This window comes from Brienomyrus brachyistius, chromosome 1, assembly GCF_023856365.1.
Source record: "Brienomyrus brachyistius isolate T26 chromosome 1, BBRACH_0.4, whole genome shotgun sequence".
NCBI lineage: Eukaryota > Metazoa > Chordata > Actinopteri > Osteoglossiformes > Mormyridae > Brienomyrus > Brienomyrus brachyistius.
In genome coordinates, this window is record NC_064533.1 from 13,240,873 (window position 1) to 13,260,191 (window position 19,319).

General features: G+C 44.1%; 1 protein-coding gene across 3 annotated transcripts in view; it reads left to right on the top strand.

The window, feature by feature from the left end:
* pawr (PRKC, apoptosis, WT1, regulator) overlaps window positions 1–19,319 on the top strand; it is a 44,345-nt gene extending 25,026 nt beyond the window's left edge. For 2 of the 3 annotated variants that reach the window (XM_049016998.1, XM_049017007.1), the window contains exons 3-7: window positions 1,443–1,553; window positions 10,900–10,934; window positions 13,274–13,379; window positions 14,555–14,659; window positions 17,904–19,319. In XM_049016998.1, coding sequence (XP_048872955.1) covers window positions 1,443–1,553; window positions 10,900–10,934; window positions 13,274–13,379; window positions 14,555–14,659; window positions 17,904–17,990 — 444 coding nt within the window. In that variant the 3' untranslated portion in view covers window positions 17,991–19,319. The remainder of the gene's footprint in view (window positions 1–1,442; window positions 1,554–10,899; window positions 10,935–13,273; window positions 13,380–14,554; window positions 14,660–17,903) is intronic. The other variant, XM_049017017.1, reaches the window with a different exon arrangement.

The window sequence follows — 19,319 nt, forward strand, 5'->3', positions numbered from 1 at the left end:
GTCAGCTGCTTGTCTTTGAACCCTCCACCCCCGCATTTGTGTAATTACTGCTTCATTACTGGGTTTACTGTACAGTTCATGTCCTGGGTTGACGTCTAGCGCCATTATAGCTCTGTTTCGTTGGCAAGCTGGGTCGCCTCTGTAAAGTATGATCTTAATCACGTTTTTCTGGGTTCTGTTCCAGGAGAGATGTTGTCTGTGGGTTGAGTGCTCTGTAACATGCGTGAACCAGCCCAAGCGAAATAGCCCTGATTCTGCTTGCTGTGTGTCATTTTCCTTGCCCTTGAAAATGGTAAAGACACCCGGAGTGACTAATGACATTCTCACCTGTATGAAGTGCGTGTGTTGCTGAGCACTTAATCCTGCATGCGTTTTCTTAAGAGCCCTCAAACTAAGACGGTTTCTTCACCTGATCCAGACGGACAAGTGTCTGTCCATCAAATATTGCGTCTCACACTCGCCCAAGGATGTGGCCCACAGGCCGTCGGCCTTGAACATGGCTTTAAACGCCATGTGAGAATGTGGGAGGAGCATTCCTGACCACCGAAGAAGAATGCTGGCCTTTACTGGGGTGTGGTAATAAGCTGCTGGCTTCAAAGGCCTTGCAGATGGCCTCATGCTTGTTTTGCCCTTATAAGGTCACCTGTGGCGTTTCAGTACCTGCTCATCTTGGCTTTTTTTGGAGGCCTTAGCAGGTAAAACCGGACTGTAGCCAGCATCATGCCTCTGTGGGTGGATTTTCAGAGTTCAGCTGTCAGCAGGTTTTTTAAATTCGATCCGCCTCACTGTTCCCGTTTTATACTGTACTTTCTGTAGTGAATGATGCCTGTTTGGTCTTCATTTTAAAAATAATTTTCAAAAGGTTGAATATTCCAATTACAAATGCCACAATAGAAGCTGTATTGTAGGGAATAAAAAAAACTCTTTTCTCTGACATTTATTATAGTTTGATGAAATTTATGTCAGTAATTTATGGATCTGAGTAATGGCAGTTCTGGCAGCAGTAAGGAATCCATCAGTCTGTCTCCATAACCACCTTACCAGTTCAGTGTAATAGTGAGCCTGGTGACTGTCGGAAGCACAGGGCATGGGGTCGCCCTGGATGGGATGCCAGTCCATCACAGGGCGCTCACACCTCACTAGCATATCCTAAGGGTAATTTATAGACACCTTGGGAGAAGACCCATGAATGAGCAGTGGGAACTCCACACATATGGAACCGGGGCCCAAGGGGGGGGGGGGGGGGGGGATAGTGTCCCCAGGTGCCAGGCACTGTGCACCCAGAAAAATGTCTTTGGCTGGGAATGACACCTAGTGGCGGGTTTGTTATCCTATTCCTTATGCTGATAGTGAGTACAGCCAGAATGAAGAGGGTTGATGGTCTGTAGCTGAATCCTTTTAGAATCTGCCTTCAGGCAAACTTCTCCTTCATCTCCTTTTAGAGTTTGGACGAGCTGGATGATGATGACTGCAGCAACAAGGAGCGAGAGAATGACGAGGCTCTGACGCAGCACAACACGTTCCAGAATGAGTCCATGAGCACGGATCCCGAGGTAGGGAGGCCGTCTCCTCCTGTCTGCGCTCCCATTTCGGAAGGCCGTGTGCCTTACCTACCGGGGGCGCTCTCTTATTTCCACATGCCAACGCCTACGTGTCAATTTTCTATTGCCGAAGATCAATTCCAATACCTAAAAACAGAAGTACAGAGGACGGTAAAAATCCCTGGATGATGATCTTGCTCCATCTCAAATATGAAGGATGCATCAGTTGCATCCTCGCTGAATGAGACCAATCCCATGATTCATTGTGCCCCAAGTTCATTCTTGGAAAGCGATTTAGCAAGACCGGTCTTGCCAAGACCACAAGTACGATCTTTGCTTTCTTGGCATTGAGATTCACCCAATATCTTGAATCTCATGCTGGTGGAGGTGTGCCTGCTGTGATGGCATCAGTAGTCACACAATCAGATGTTGCTGATATATTATCTTCCTCTGTATGTAGCTCTGGGTAAAAGCTGCTGCTAAATAAATATACTTGAAGTATAATTGCTGTTGCCAGATCTGCAGGAAGTGGTGTGAGAGGCCTACATCAATTGGGAGGATCCTCTAGAATGGAAGTGCTAGGGGCAGCTGTTTTATATATTTATAATATATAAATATATTTTTATTTATAATGACATTGTAACCATAAAGTGCTTGTGGACCCAATCATTTCATAGAGTTTCTTACCTAAAAGGTCCCAAGCCAGCAAGTCAGTTCTTCATATTGTCCTAATTCATCTGTGGCTCTGCAGGTCGACATTTGCGGGTCTAATTGGCTGCTTTCTCTGACACGGCACCGTAATTGAGTGAAAATGACCAGCCGGGTGTTCAGCTTCTCCAACTTCTCACTCCGCTAGAGAGGCATCTCGTGGTGCATGGTTTAAGCTGGGTGTATACTTCAAATGATGTCTGGACAAAACAAAATCGAAGACGTTGGTGCGAATCTATCACATACTAAAAACGATGCTGCTCCCTTGTTTGTCCTATGTCGTACTTAAGACGCCGCCGCCGCCTTGTTTGTCCTATGTCGTACTTAAGACACCGCCGCCGCCTTGTTCGTCCTATGTCGTACTTAAGACACCGCCGCCGCCTTGTTCGTCCTATGTCGTACTTAAGACGCCGCCGCCTTGTTCGTCCTATGTCGTACTTAAGACGCCGCCGCCGCCTTGTTCGTCCTATGTCGTACTTAAGACGCCGCCGCCTTGTTCGTCCTATGTCGTACTTAAGACACCGCCGCCGCCTTGTTCGTCCTATGTCGTACTTAAGACGCCGCCGCCGCCTTGTTTGTCCTATGTCGTACTTAAGACACCGCCACCTTGTTCGTCCTATGTCGTACTTAAGACGCCGCCGCCTTGTTCGTCCTATGTCGTACTTAAGACGCCGCCGCCGCCTTGTTCGTCCTATGTCGTACTTAAGACGCCGCCGCCGCCTTGTTCGTCCTATGTCGTACTTAAGACGCCGCCGCCGCCTTGTTCGTCCTATGTCGTACTTAAGACGCCGCCGCCGCCTTGTTCGTCCTATGTCGTACTTAAGACGATGCCGTTGCCGTGTTCGTCCTATGTCGTACTTAAGACGCCACCGCCGCCTTGTTCGTCCTATGTCATACTTAAAACGACGCATGTGCTTTGTAATGCCACAACCCCAGAATGTTTTTGTTGCAGCAGACCCACAATCAGAGAGCAAATAAACGTATCAATGCAAGTGCGAGAGTCATTTTAAAATGGAACCTGCTCTCTTTATTATCAATTGGCTTAACACTATCAGCAGTATGGACAGGGAAGCCAACAATTTAAACGACGCTGGCGGTTACACACTAATTTAACACATGCCTTCCTCGGCAAAAATTGCACGGGCACTACATTTACTATCAGTATGAATACTTGAATACACATACTAATTTAAACTGTTTAAAGTGAGGCACAGTGCAAAGCATGCTTAATTAAGTCCTGCTGACCAACCCCGAGACGACATTGTATTGCCAAAAACGACGTAGATTCTGTCGATTTTCATTTGAAATATACGACCACCTTTACCTCCACTTCAGGGCTGGGTCTGGATTCAATCTGCAGGGTAATGGATATCAACAGCAAAGGGTTTAACAGGCACACTCCCTGCCTCGGAAGGTGGGGGGCCGGGACAGTTTACGCTGAAAATGCTTAGCTGCTTCTAATGGAGCACAGAGCGTTCATGTGTGAATTTACTTCACGGTCATCCAGGCATCTGGGGGAAACGGCGCTCTTTAGAAAGACGTTTGGAATCCCCTCGTGGCTTGAATGATTTGGCTTTTATTAGCATTACGGCAAAGCAGATAGCAAAAGTGGCTTTCATCTGTCGTTTCTCCAGAGTGGTTTTACTTTTTGTTTTTTTGGTGACCTTTTTGATGGTTGGTCATGGACGTCTGTGTGTTTTCCCTGCAGATGTGGTGCTGTCATGTACCCATCCTCACTTATAATGTAGCAGGAGCAGGAAAGCGACAAGGAACCTGGAATGAGGGTATACGTCATTAGTCAGGCTGCTTGAGTGGCTCTCTAAGAATATCCGAGGTGATACGTTGTATTTGCGTCGTAAATACGTTGTATTTGCGTCGTTTTTGCTCCTTGGAGATTCCTCCAGTGAGCAGCGAAGCAGCGCTGTGCTTCAGGCCTATCAGGTCTGCAGTAACAATGCACGTTTTTAACGTGAGCATTCATCTGTTAAAGATACTATTTATATAGCACCGACACAGCTAGACTGTGTGCGTCAGCTAAATATACCATAAAATAGTAATGAGTTCTTTTGCAAGACTAAATATCCTGATGTCTCGCTTCAGAAAAGCATCCTGGCTTTGTCCTCAGGCCAAAAGGAGGTCTCTGCGAAATATCACTAGCAAGCGTTTGTTTGACGTTAAACTGTCTCCCCCAGAGAACTTAACTGGAGCTCCAGCAATTTCCCAGTGCTTTAATCGCATTATTAATTACAATAACTTGACATACTGATCCAGGCCAGCTTTCGTGTAGCATGCATGTGATACTCACGGCCTCTTAGAGCCTCACTCCACTGACAGCAGCCTTTAGAAGAAGGAAAGCTACAGAACAGGGCTGGAATGTCATAGGCTGGCAGTAAAAATGAGACTCTGAGCTTCTCTATAAAACGTGTTCTGAATATCCTCCGACCCTCACGATTCAGTTTGCTTTACTGAGCTGGGCTTTGATCCGTGCAGTCCTTGTTCACTCCAGCAGTGTGTCGCCTACAGCCTGCTGACCTCCTCGCTGACAAACCATTTCCGACCTCACTTTGCCCACCAAATTGCGGACCGTTTACTCAGGCAGCATCAATTGCTGGAAATTCCTGGCTCGTGATCCCGCTGCCAGAGTGAAGCTCTTCTGTTATCTTCTCGCGCTTGTTTCCTCATTCGTGGTTCGCCTGTTTCATTTGCCATCTCTGTCGGCATAAGTCCAGGCAGGTGAAGTGAAATGTCGAATTTCATAAACCGTGGGCGTCTTGTTTTCTCTCAGATGTTTGCCGAAATGTGACTCATACAAATCCCTCCAAATAAGAGTTTTACTTTTTTAGGACTGAACAGACTTGAAACTGTGACTTTTTACTGAACGCTTTTATGGCGCCTGCTGCAATAAATTAAGGCTGTCATGAATGTGGAAAACATCTAAAATGTCTCAGAAGGAAGCTTTGCGTCCCATCCAGATAAACAGTTAACCTGCTACGTGACATATGGTCTGATTAACAGCCCATTTCAATCACAAAGAGCAGAGGGTTTCTTATTTCGATTTTGGTTTTTGTGTTTAGTTTTTCTTTGAGGAGTTTTTGTTGCCATATGTTCTGTTGAGACCCTGAAGATGTGGCAGTTGTACAGTGTAATCTCTTAAAGAAAAGTGCCTGCTCTGAGATGCTAGTATCTCTGTGTACGCTTCAATGTGACCTCATATCTGTCTGTGCCTGTGGCTTGTTTAGTCTGTGCTCACAGGGGTTTTAGCAGCAATAGCAACATCATCTGTTCAACCAAATAGTCGCTTCTACGTTCATCATCTGCTGTTATCGTCCTTTATCAACTCACATATTATGAAAACAGCACTGTGCTTCCTTGACAAGCAATCTTCCATCTCTCCTTTTACCAGAAGGAGATGCTTTCTTGGTCTTTCTCCCCATATGTTACCAGTTAGCTAGCTCTGCTTCTCTAAAGTATGTGCACCGTACACTAAAACCAGCAACCATAATCCCGGAGCTCTTTCAAAAACAGAATCACGTGGAACATTCCAGAGTCCGAATGCGTTTTTTGATGCAGCACCTTGCCAAAACATTTGTCGCTCTTTGAATTCCGTCCCCCCCATCTTGATCTCCGATTTGATTTCTGTGGCACTAAAATCCCCGCCTTTCTTGAAAGCCCTGCGCATATCTAATGTTTTTGTTTCCCCCGTAATATTCTCAGAAAGCCAAAGGCACCTGTTCTTAGAATTGTGTGGGCTGTTCTGGACTGTATTATGTAAATGGGTATAAGGAAATATGGTCGACTGCATTGTTGGCTATTTTGGAATGTTTGGTTATTAAAAAAAGGTCTTTGCCCGTGAGGAGAAGTCCATGAAAGGTAGTACTTAGATTCTGTTGCTGTTTTTTCAATAAGCAAAGTATGTGATGCCGGTTGGGCTGTTTGTACCCCTGTTTAAAGAGCCCACCTCATCTGTGGCCATGTGTTTGTAATTGTCATCTCTCTGTTGGGCGTGCAGAAGGATGTAATGTGAGGGGTAGGTCAGGAGGGAGAGGGAGTGCGAGATGTTTTCTCTGAACCCTAATGTTTTTGGGTTTTAGCCACTTGGGCTGTGCAGTGGCTTCCCTTCTGCCTGTCTGCTGTTGCCTACCGAACTGTGGAATCTTCCGCTTGTTCTGAACAGATAAGGTATCTGAACATCTTGTGTCATAGAAAGCGTAAACAGGCGAAGTCTTTAAAAACACCTAAAATCCTGTCTGAAACCCAAATGCATATTGCCTTTGTGCCCTCTCCCCCTACTGGAGAGCACGTCACATTACAACTCAAAGTTTTCAGTCTTAAGAATTAGCCATGCCTGGAATTTTCTTCCCACACAGGAGATGTGAAGGAGCCCCCCGCCCCCCATTCCCCCTAAATAAGCTGGCCTGCTTTGTTTCGCATCAGCTCCCCCGTTAGCCTGCTGTTTGCTTGCATGTTCTTCTTTTGGAGGTGGGGGGGGGATTTCTGAAGCAGTCAGATTACATTTTCCACTTTGCTTGGAGCTACACGCAAAGAGACCCCCGTGCTGCATGCATTTTAATTATATTGTAATCAAAGCTCTTTGAATGAGGTCAGTCATGGGAAATATTTGTGTGGATGGGACTCTCCGTGGGGACCTCAGTGCCAGTTCAGTGAGTTTGTTTTTAATCATTTCTTTGAGGTGTTCTTGGTGCGAATCGGCGTGCTGCCGCTGGGTGGGACCACGTCACTCCGGAATGTGTCTGCTTTGTGCTATGGGGTTATGGCTGAATAAAGCTAAATCAATCACCGCCCCCCCCCACTACCCACCCTCGGACAGAGACGTATTGTAGCACTGTAGCACATTCAGCCATATACGCCACAGGCCTGATCTTTGATCCCTTAGCATCGCTGCCTTCTCCCAGGGGGCTTTACTGTCTCTGCGATCTCGCATGGCCCTCTAGTGGCTGGTGGTCGTGAACGTGCTGATCAGTCCGCCGGTGGTAGGAGCGCGAGCTGGACAGTCGAGATATCTCGGTGCTCTGTCTCCATGAACTGGGTGACCTGCTCAGTTTCTCATCCTCTGCCACACTGAGAGAGATGAGCACTTCTGCAGTACATATATATGCAGTGCTGTTGTGTTTCTGTAGCGGTATAGGAGCACAATGTACATATGGGCCAGAAGGTGTGTATATATAATGAGGTGAAGCCTGCTCTGAAGGTTACGTATCTTGTTATATTTGATCAGCAGTATTTATAAGTCAGTGATGGCCTGGTATCTGGTCCAGGTTATCCCAGGTCACGCACCCTGAGCTTTCTGGGACAGGCTCCAGGATGCCGTTACTCTGTACTGAATAAGCAATTAGAGGCAAGATGGATGGACTTGTAGATTTAGTTAGATTTCTACATTTTCCATATGGAAATATAAACGCATTGTAGTGCTCTTTGGGATTGATGGTCAGTCTGCAGCATCTGAGCTCTGCATACGGCCGTCTGAACCAGTACGGCTGCGCAGTAAGTGTTCTGATAGGCGGGGTGCACTCCTTGGGAGTCATTGGGCGCTTAATGAAACGCTACCCCGTCGTGCACCAGCGGAGCATCCCGTGCATTGTGTCCCCTCCCATCTGTCTGTCAAAGCCATGTATAATACAGGTCGATGTTTATAATTCTGCTGTTGTGTCGTTATCTGTGCTGTTGCTGACTGTAGTACTTGATTTGATTAGATTTTTTGCAGTGTGGAGTTTGGCATCCCCTGTACGCTAAGCTCGCTGCACGGCCGCCTCATGAATGCTGTTATCTATGCGGTCTAAGTGAACAGCCGGTGGTATCACTGGTGAGATCAGTGCCAGCTGATAAGTTCTTAGCGGTATAATGCGGGTGGAGACTGGAGACTAGACCTTTCTAGAAGGAACTGGGCGATTTGTTTTTGTTTTGTTTTGGTTTCACCCCACCCCCGCCCCCCCATATCAGTGTTTTGCTTACTCAATCAGTACTCATAGGTGTGGTGTGGTGTGGGGTGGGGTGGGGGGTCATGTGATCAGTGTAGCTAAATCTATGGTGCCATCAGTTCTAAAGCGAGAATGACGAGTTGCAGAAGAGGGGCAGCTGGTTCAGGTAGCAGCCAATGGGATGGGAGTTCAGAGCATGTGAGGAGGGAATCAGCAGCCCGGAGCTCGAATAGCAGAGCTAGTGTTCATTCCATGACATAGTGGTGGAATGTATTGCATTGACATAAAGATCCAAGCCATGTTTGATTACGTTTCCATAACAATAAACAGTGTTTTTCCAGGCGTTCTCTTGTGTGTTCTTAGTACAGTGGTACCTCAGCTCACGAACTTAATGCATTTGAGGACTAAGTTTGTGACCCGAAAAGTTCGTGACCTGCATCAATTTTTCCCATTTTAAATAATGTAAATACAAATAATTCATTCAAACCTCAAAACCTTTTAAATGTTTTATGTAACCAAGAATATAGACAAATTAAAATAACCTTAATTATACACAAATAATGCTAAATTAAATAAAACAGGACAACTGAGCATACGCTTGTTGGCGGGCTGGTCGCTCGAAAAACGCCAAAACACAGGGAAAAAAAAGCAAAAAACATCTCCTCAAAAAATGAAACAATTAACATTAGAAGACTGAGTAACAGTCAAAAACAATTTCGAAATTGATTATTTTCTTATACTGTACATTATTTTCATATACCTAAACTTTTTGTGTACATATCGTGATGCGACGCGTTGTATGGCGATGAACTTCTTTGTTTGTTTGTAAACAAACAGTACGCAGAATCGAGAATATAACATTTAAATAGGAGTTACTTAATTTATTAATGAAGTATTGATTATGAAAATGTATAGATATGTGACTGTTAAAAATCATCAAAAACATGTTTATCAATCACTGAAAGGTAACGCTATAACAGACCTCCCTTTTTTTCAGATATTTGACCTCTGAAGAGAGATAGTAAAGACATACATGAAGTTTTTTTTATGCATTTCACAACCGTTCTTGGGCATAATGTACACTTCTTTGTGCTTCTGGTGGTTCTTTGGGCGCTTTTGGGGGATGTTTGTGTGTTCGCAGCCTGATACACGGTTCGCGAACCAATACAAACATTTTTCGAACATCTGGTTCGTAACCCAATTTGTTCATGAACAGAACTGTTCATGGGTCGAGGTACCACTGTATTTGGTAACGCTTTAACGGCACCTTCATATTCCTTTTATATTGCATTCATAAAACGTTCAGTACATCTTCATTATGTATTTATTAAGTATTCAGAAAACATTCATAAATATCATGTATGTATACTTTTACATCCTAACATCCCTTAACAGCTGTAATATACATTAATAACAGATATTATATAATAATAACAAACATTATAACTGCATAATCATGTAATGTTTATTGTATATTAAAGCTGTTAAGGGATATTAGGATGTTAAGGTGCACTTGCATGGTGCTTATGAATGGTCTATGAATGCATAATGGATGCATTATGAAGGTGCACTTAATGAAAAGTGTCACCTAATATTTTAACCCTCTGTTCATCTTGCAAACACTTCTCCGGTGCTGGGTTGTGGTGCGGTTTGGAGCCTATGCCAGGCAGCATGGGGTGCCAGCCTGGGGTACCCCCTGGATGGGGTAACAGCCTGTCATAGGGAACATACACTGTGCAATTTAGAAATGACAGTTGATCTCATTGCATGATTGTGGATTCTGGCAGGATGACAGAGTACCCAGAGGAATTCTAGCCAACAAGGATCACTGAGATCGGTGTCAGGCTATCCACTGTGTTACTGCTCTGCCTGGTGTTAATAATGATCCATAAATTCAGTGATCAAATAGGTTAAACTGTTCAAAACATCTTGCGATTTTAATTTTATTCATTTTGTGTAAACCAGTTCTTCTCTTGTAAATCACACAGGGGTCTGCTAACTATCTTGGATAGATAGCTTTATGTAAAAAGTAATTAATTGAATAAATCACGATGACTTTGCACAAATAGGACAAGTCTAAGAGTATAGCAGCAGGACAAACAGCCTTGCTGTTTTGCATCTGTTTCTTATCACCTCATTGTCCTTGAGCACTTCTGTCAAGTTGCCTGGTATAATAGATTGACTTCAGTGCATTTGGGTCTGAACACTGTGCAGCCAAACTCTGCAGCAGCGGCACAGATGCTCTGAGTTTCTTTCACTTCAGCTGGCTGGCTTGCGTGGTGGAGACGGTGCACTTGCCGAATGCTTTCCTCCGATGCACTGGTAATGTTTCCAGGAGAGGTTAAAGCTGCTTTCCTCCGAAATCTGCGGCAGTAGCAGCTGATTGACATGGTTGGCTTTGACGGTAATTTTGTAACGTGAACAAGTAAACAAAATGCAGTTGTATCCAGAAGTTTGACACACTAACTAGTTCAAGGACGTCAGAGATCAGTTTCCTCACTTAAGGGAACGATATCAGGCCCTACATTTGGCTGCGCCTGACAGGTTGTAACGTGCGTCCTCGCCTCTGTCATGTGATCCTCCCTCTCTGTTCGCGGTTCCTCAGAATGTTCCTTCTCCGTCTTGCTTTTGTATCCTTCCCACGGCCACTCTGTCGCCCCCCTCCTGACGCCACTGTCTATCTTATCAAATTGTTTTTCATTCTTGTTTTGCAGGAGACGCCAAGAGGCGTGACGGCCCGTTACAAAAGGTAAGCGCTCAGTGCTGGAGGGGTTGGGGGGTCTAGGGGGGCTCCAGTAGGAGAGGCTCCGGGTTCATGCTTTCTATGCTGAGACAGGGGACCGTCAGTCTGGGCCTGTAATCACTGCAGCAGATGACACTGCTGGAGCGAATTCTCCCTTTATTTATGTATTTTTTTTTTTTTACCAAAGTAAAGGCAGCTTTTCCCACAATGCCAGAGGACTTTTATGCAGTTTCATATAGTAATTACCCCGCAGTCTCGAGTATTGCTGTAATTTGAACACACATTTTGTTTTTATTTTTGTTTTTTTTTTTTGTGTAATTTCCTCCAGTTTGTTGCCAGGGCAGCAGGCGAAGCAGCTGCCATAACAGTATCTACCAAAGCTATAATTTTCAGACAACAGCGAATTTCTCTGCAATAATTCTGTGTTGTCTGGTTTAGCGTCACAGCGGTAAACGAAAATTAACATTGTTGTCTTGTGCATTTCTAAAAAATAAAGCCGCAATTATTTTACGAATGATTATGATTTACGAATGACTTTGAAAATTATTTAAAAAAAAATGCACAACACACAACAAATACAGTGGCAAGCTGTGTTAAACCAAACGTAAAGTTTCATGCATCATCTGCAGCGAAAGGGTTTGAATGAAGTACAAATGGGGTTTTCTTTATCTTTTAATTTGATGGGGGAGGGACATCCATCATCTTACGGAAATGTGGTTAGCAGGCTTCCCCGTAATTCTGCATGGCCTTCAGCCACACAGGCACTTAGCCACCCGCTTGACGTGCTGTGTTACGCCATGCTTTCGTTCATCCAGATCATTCTAAGGGCCCATGCACAATGGCAGCTCAGGGACAGGGAACAGAGTGTGGTGATTGGACACAATTCCATAACCCACAGCCAGTCAGTGATATGCCGAGAAAGGTAGCCTCTTTCAATGTCTCACATGTGATGGCTCTTTAACCGAAACAGGGCTCCACTACCTCTCTTAAAAGTACATTGCTAAAACGCCATCAACGACCAAAGGCATCTCACAGGATATATGCTGTGAGGCAGGCTCCATGCTGAATTTATCTATATTCTTAACGATTAAAGGCTTTTTCTTGGAAAATAAATTCCAGGGATAATATATCGGTAGGATTTTAGGAGCCAGGTTGAAGGCTCATTCCTTAATTTTATTTTTCCGCTCTCCGTGCAGAATGTGCTGTTTTTTGTCTAACTCGATGAATGTCTCAAAACTTCATTACAGTATGTTGTTTTTACCATAAAAAGTTGGGTCAGGCCAGGATTCTAGCTGGTTCCTGCTTGAAACACACCATCTCGATAACTGTAGCAGCGGCCAGGCGAGTTACGTGTTCTGTTTATGTAATATTTGGTGCTGTATTATGGAGTCACTAATATCCCCTTTTCATAGAATATGCCAGTAAGCCTTTTAAAGAAAAGAAGGGATGTGATTCAGAAAATCTCATTTGGAATCAGGCAGTCTGAGCTCCTATTAGTTTGGGTTGCAGAGAGGGCAGTTGTCTGTGAGCTCTTTGCACAATACTCATCTGAGGTAAAATCGTAAGGAAATGAGGTCGGCATAGACCTGATCCATGGGGTTCCGGGTTGGCCCTGGGTGTTCCCTCCGGCAGTGTGTTAGGGTACCTTTGCACCCTGGTTCATGACCGGATCATTCCATGGTTTTGGTCATTCTTAATAAGTATAGAAATCGGTGTCAAATCATGAAAAAAAATTGTGAACGTAATAGTTGGGGTTTTTGAATGGTTGTGGTTCTTTATTTTTTAGGATTTTTTTGTAGGGACTGAAGAGTGAAGGCCCTTTTAAAATGAAATGTTGCGTTTGTGGCAATACATTCATCATGGTTAAAGTGCTAGCCGTTCGAAAGGGGCTTCTTTTTGACTGCATAGTTAATCATTTTTTTTAAATATTCATGCTCATTAACACTTCATGCTGAACACCATACGCTACATCCTGAACACCCCGTTGTACTTCAAACACCCTACCCTACATTATACTGATTATCCCACCATACGTGATACTGAACACCCTGCTGTACTTCATTCTGAACACCCTACGTTATACTGAACAGCCTGTCCTATGTTATACTGAACACCCTACTTTACATCATACTGAACATCCAGTTGAACTTCATACTGAAAAACATACCTTGCATCATACCGAACACCCTACCATACTTCATCTGAACTGCCTACTGAATGTCTGTGGTCATCCCACTAATGTGTAGTGACCCCATGGACCGGTCTAATCGCGGTGTGAGGCAGGTGACCTGGGTGATGTTCAGTTCAGGCCGGTGGTCTCATGGCTGCTGTTTTCCCTGACTCAGCGCGGCCAGTCCAGCTGCTGACGAGGAGCCTGGGGGGAACGGCAAGATCCGGCAGGGGAACAGCCGTCACAGCGGCCTGGAGAGAAGAGTAGAGGAGCTGGAGAAGGTACGGTGTCAAGGTAGCAGAGAGCCCCCCCCATCCCTCTGTCCACATGCGGAACTCTGTAACATTAAGGGACCATCAATCTTCAGCATAATCAGATCTTTTTATTATTCATTGATTTTATCTTTTAGTGATTCATTTATGATTTGTAGTAGTTTTTCTGGTATTTTTACCCTGGAAGTGTAATTCCTATGGCTGACGGTACGAGGGCAGGGAGCCGTGAGCCCTTCTGCGGCTTCCTACTCGGGTTCAGTTCCCAGTCTGCCTTTCTTCATCCATGATTCATAAGTGTTCATGATCTCTTGCCATGGATTTATTGTGCGTGAAACAAAATAAACTCTCCTTGGGCGCCTGGGAATCATAAAAATGCACTTCGGCCTTGGTTGGCGGAGGGCTTGGCATTGATAGGCCAGCTGTCCTTTGGAAAATGCTATGAAAAGGCCAACCAGCAACTCGTATGTGTCTGGTATGGTGTGAAAAATAAAATTAGGTGTTTTTATGATAGTGGACTTTTTTTTCCAAACTGCAGTAACTTTTCAACCAGCGATGACCTTTTGAGCAACTGTAAATATCTGAAATTCTCTTTTGCCCTCTGTCATTTCCCTTGTGACTTTCAAAGATCAACCTTATTGGTTGCTAAAATAAGTGCTTTTTAGATGTGCTGATATGGGTCTCAGGTCTGAATTGTGGATATGAAAATAGGTAATTAGCTGTTTTCTCATCCTTGTAGGGTAGAGCTTTTGTGTACATGATGATATCTACTAAGAAATTTAGGTTGTGGTGTTCCAACCATCCATCTGTCTTCCCACCGCTGATGCTGGTCAAGGTTGGCGGGGGGGGGGGGTTTGGGGCTGGAGCCTATCACAGGTCTGGGCTGTGGAACATTCTGGATGGGATGCCAGTCTGTCACAGGGCACATGCTGTAACATACTATGGGCAATTTGGAGGTGCCTATTTGATTTGTGTGAAATAACCTGGAAGAAACCAGCATGATATTGGGAGACCATGTGAAATGCACATCTTCCTGAAATTGTACATTAAAGAAGCCTAGGCTAGCTTTGTCATGCCAGTGAATGACAGGATAAAAGAGGACATGGGGGGTATCTCTGATAGAGAATGCTCACGCTGCAGGGTGGGGGGACTCCTCTGGCTCTCACGTGCTGGGTGTCTGTCTCCAGGAGCTCGCCAGTGTGCAACAGGAAAACAGCCGACTGCTGGCGGCCCACCAGGAAAAGGACGATCTGATCGAGAAGCTCAGGGAGGAAGTGGACCTGCTGAATCGGGTACGTGTGTGTGGTTCTGTGACGAGGGGCCGGTCTGACTAGGACGGGAGCGCCGGCAGGGCGGCCGCGAAGAGTGCCCGCTCTCCTCCCGAACCTGACTTCCGTTACATCTGTCGTTTTCGCATGATGATCTTCCTTTCCGCACTTTGAAAACGCTGTGATGGACGGTCGCTACCAGCAGCGGGCTCCCCTCAGCATCATTTCCCTTTGTGATGTCATCAGCGGGCTCCCCTCAGCATCATTTCCCTTTGTGATGTCATCAGTGGGCTCCCCTCAGCATCATTTCCCTTTGTGATGTCATCAGCGGGCTCCCCTCAGCATCATTTCCCTTTGTGATGTCATCAGCGGGCTGCCATCAGATGAGCCATGAAACTGAAGCGCCAGCTTTTATTTAAATCCCCACTTCAATTATCGCTCCCCCAGCTTCATTTTTGGCTGTGCGGTACTGTGTGGTTTTGCCACTGGTTTGTGGCCACAGACACAAGAAAAATGTAGGTACATCCTGTTCATTCATATTGTACCATAGACTGATTTGTTTTGTTCTTTTTTTTTATACATACAGGTACTTCATGGTCAAAAATGACTTATCTCCAGCCCTGAAGTGCAAACAAAAATACTAAGCTGTGTTAATCCTGTTAATAAGGCACATTGTGAGTTGGGATGCTGTGTAAAATGTAAATAGACAATGATTTGCGAATCGTATAAAACCATATTTAATTGAAAATAGGACAAAGACAAACTATCAAATGTTGAAACTGAGAAATTGTATTGTTTAATGACAAATGAATGCTGAATTTGATGCCGGCAACAGAAGACCGGAAAAGTTGTGTAATGCTAAAACAAAACCTGTTGGAATATTGGCCAGTAAGATGACTGGGTATGAGCCTCCAGGAGACTTGGAGGCAGAGAGGTTCACCACTCAGTGGAAGACTGTGATAGTGATAGTGCAACAATTTAAGAATAATGTTCCTCAATGTAACATTGCAAAGAATTTGGGAATTTCATTGTCATTAATATATTAATGATTACAATATTCAAGGAATCCAGAGAAATCTCTGTACATAAGGGACAAGCCTGAAAATGACTGTTGGATAGCTATGATCTCCAGGTCCTCAGGAGGCACTGCATTAAAAACATGCAATTCTATATTGGGAATCACTGCATGGGCTCAGGAACACTTCTGAAAACCACTGTCTGTCAACACAGTTTGTCACTGCATCTACAAATGCCGGATGTAAATCTACCATGCAAAGAAGAAACCATATCTAAAGATGATCCAGAAATGCTACGGACTTCTCTGGGCCCGAGCTCATTTAAGATGGACTGAGGCAAAATGAAAAACTCCTGTGGTCTGACGAATCAAAATTCAAATTCCTTTTGGAAATCATGGATACCGCATCCCCCGGGCTAAAGAGAAGCAGGACCATCCAGCTTGTTATCAGCGGTCAGTTCAAAAGCCAGCATCCATGATGGTATGGGGGTGCATTAGTGCCCATGGCTTGGGTAGCGTGCACATCTGACAAGAAACCACCAATGCTGAATGATAAGTACAGGTTTTGGAGCGAGATATGTTATCCAGACAACGTCTGTTTCAGAGAATTCCTCATATTTTTCAGCAAGACAGTGCCAAACCACATTCTGTACATATTACAACAGCCTAGTTCTGTAGTAGCAGAGTCCGGGTGCTAGACTGGGATGCCTGTAGTCCAAACCTGTCACCCATTGAGACGAAAAAGCGCATCTTGAAACGAAAAATATGACAAAACAGCCCCCAAACTGTTGAGCAGTTGAAATCTTATATCAGGCAAGAATGGGACGACATTTCACTTTCAAAACTCCAGCATCTCTTCTCCTAAGTTCCCAGCCATTTACAGAGTGCTGTTAAAAGACGAGGTGATGCAGCACTGTGGTAAACATGCCCCAGTCCCAGATCTTTTGGAAACGTTTTGCTGGCGTCAAAATCAAACGGAGCATAAATTTCCTGAGTTTCAGCATTTGATATGCTGTCTTTGTTCTATTGTCAATTAAATATGGATTTATATGATTTGCAAATCATTGTATTCTGTTGTTGTTTACATTTTATACCGCAGTCCAACTTTTTTGGAAACGTTGCCAACCAAACATGAAGTGCCAGTGTTTGTTCAAATGCAGACGAAACAAGTCACCTGATTCTCCCTGACTTGTGGGACTTAAGGGAGCTGTAAGTGTTACTGAGTGAGTGTGTGTGTGTGGGGATTAGGTTTATATTACATAGTGGGGACCAAATGCCCCCCACATTTGATCTGGGAGAATGACGGCTGCATTGCTTAGGTAGTAGGTTGTGCCTATCAGCTGTCTTTCAACTCAATGTACCATTTCATTTATGACGACCGATTTTTGCAGGTATTTTTTAATCTGTTGCATAATTCATTTTTTTCCCTCTGAATAATAAATTTGAAATCTGACTGTTTATTTAGCTTATATGTAATTGTATTAACAATGTCTGTTTATTTGACTGTCCATCTAATGGCCTCATTTGTGTTCGTAGCAGCGTCTGACTAATCTCCTTAATTATCCGCAAACATGAAAATTAGATGTCAGTTTTTATTTGCAGCCTTTTCCAGGTTCACTGACAGCGTCCCTCCAGCAGTAATTTCTTTACATTTACGTTTCATTTGTTTATTTAGCAGCCACTTTCATCCAGAGTGACACATTTTTTTTGTTAGTCACTAGAGCAGTCGGGCTTTAGGGCCTTTGCTCAGGGGCCCAGTAGTGAATCCAATCTGCTGGGTTATTCGTTTCCCGCTTTACAAAGATGATTTTTGCATTGCCGCTCTGACTCTGATCATTCTGCTCGACTGTCCTTTGTTCCACTAATTGCTTTATTTTACAAGTGACAGGATTTTCTCTGCAGCCTGTAGAAATGATAGATCCTTATCTTGCTGGTGTACTGACACCAGGCTGATTTTACAAGGTGAAGTTTGTTTGCATGTTTCCGAGGGAAATTTCAGTGTCAAGTTGTACATTGAACTGTTATTCACCTTATATCAGGGGTGGGGGACCTGACCCCCGGGGGGGTCGCTGTGGATGTGGGTTTTTTGGGATGACCTGCTGAATTAACCAGTGCAGCACTGCTTTCTTATTGGCTGATGGCCTTACATGGTCTGATTGTGTTTACAGCTGGAGGAAAGCGATCCATAGAGCATCTTTTTTTCTTTTTTTTTTAAAATTCCAATGTCCAAAATTTCTTTTTGTCCCTCGGCAGGACCTGGATGACCTTGAGGACGAAAATGAACAGCTCAAGCAAGAGAACAAGACCCTCCTGAAGGTGGTCGGTCAGCTGACCAGGTAGAGGAAGTGCAGAAGGCCCCGGGAGGCGGACCCTCGTGTGAAGACCGGTGTCTTACATCGCACACGCTCCTTTTCTGCTTCTGGGGTCTCCCTGCCTGCCGCAGGAAGACCTGTGTAGCCAGGGAGACCTTAAAGCTTTTAAAGCACCTTGTGATCTGTAAAATAAGGAATGTTCTTGATGGTGTATTTTATAGGTGTCATACAAAGAACCGTATGGTGTAATGGGATTTTCACCTTAATTTGTTGGGTTATATTTAATGTAAATGTTTTGTACAGTGAATAGGCCTCGCTGATGGTCAGTATGCAGAGGAAGGTCGTTCGAAGCCCCGCAATGCTCTGTAATTGTTAAACTTGTTCTGATAGAACTGGGTTACCATGTTAGTCACTGCACGGCTAAATTAAACTCTCCAGGTGTTAATTTCTTAGCCTGCCACAGTTGGTGACTTTTGTGGGCCTTTCCTGGGGTTTCCCCACTGGTGTTGTCCTGTATTATCTCACTATGAAGGAGCAGTTCGACTGAGTGTTTTCCCCTCTATACCAAAACTCCACAGCAGCAAAGAATATCTTCTGCAAGCCAAAGTGCTATGAGTCACAGTTAAACCTGTTGATTTTGGTTCAACCGCATGGAAGATCACGGGGCTTTTTGTAGTCATGCATGGCGTGACGATCTTTGACTGCTGCACTCTGTTGAAATCTGCAGTCATACAGTACTACATTTATTACATTAAGACCTTATTAAATGAATTAAATGTGTTATTAAAGTGTATTTTTTTATTTCTCTCAGAAATGTCCTATTTTCCCTATGGAATGTGGAGATTTTTCATCTTGTAGCTAGTGTTTGATATCCAAGTGCTACGATTTTCAGAAATATCGATGGATTTAAGCGAAGGTATACATACAATCCAAGTGTTTACAAGTGTGTATGAGATATTCTTTTGTTCTTTTCCATTGCTGACAAATCTAGCCATTCATAGTTTAATCGAGCAAGATAAAGAGAGTATGCTGCTATGGAGTATTTTAATGCCACATCAATCGCGGACAGTCACTCTGCTGGAAAGGCCTCTGGGGTGTGTTGCCCTTAATGATATGGAGAACAGGTGTATTTTATGGCTGCAGTAACTGCATTAGATTTCGGTTTTCATGACTCAAATTAGGCTTATTTTAGGCTTATGTTTTTATTAAGTCTGCTCCTTTAAATCCAGTTATATTTGCAAATGTATATTTTCCCTAATTTGATGTGTCAGGATATGTAGACTATTTTCTGTGATGAGCATTCTAGACTATGCATGGACAGCCTTAGACATCCAATAAAAGTTCAGTTATATCTTTT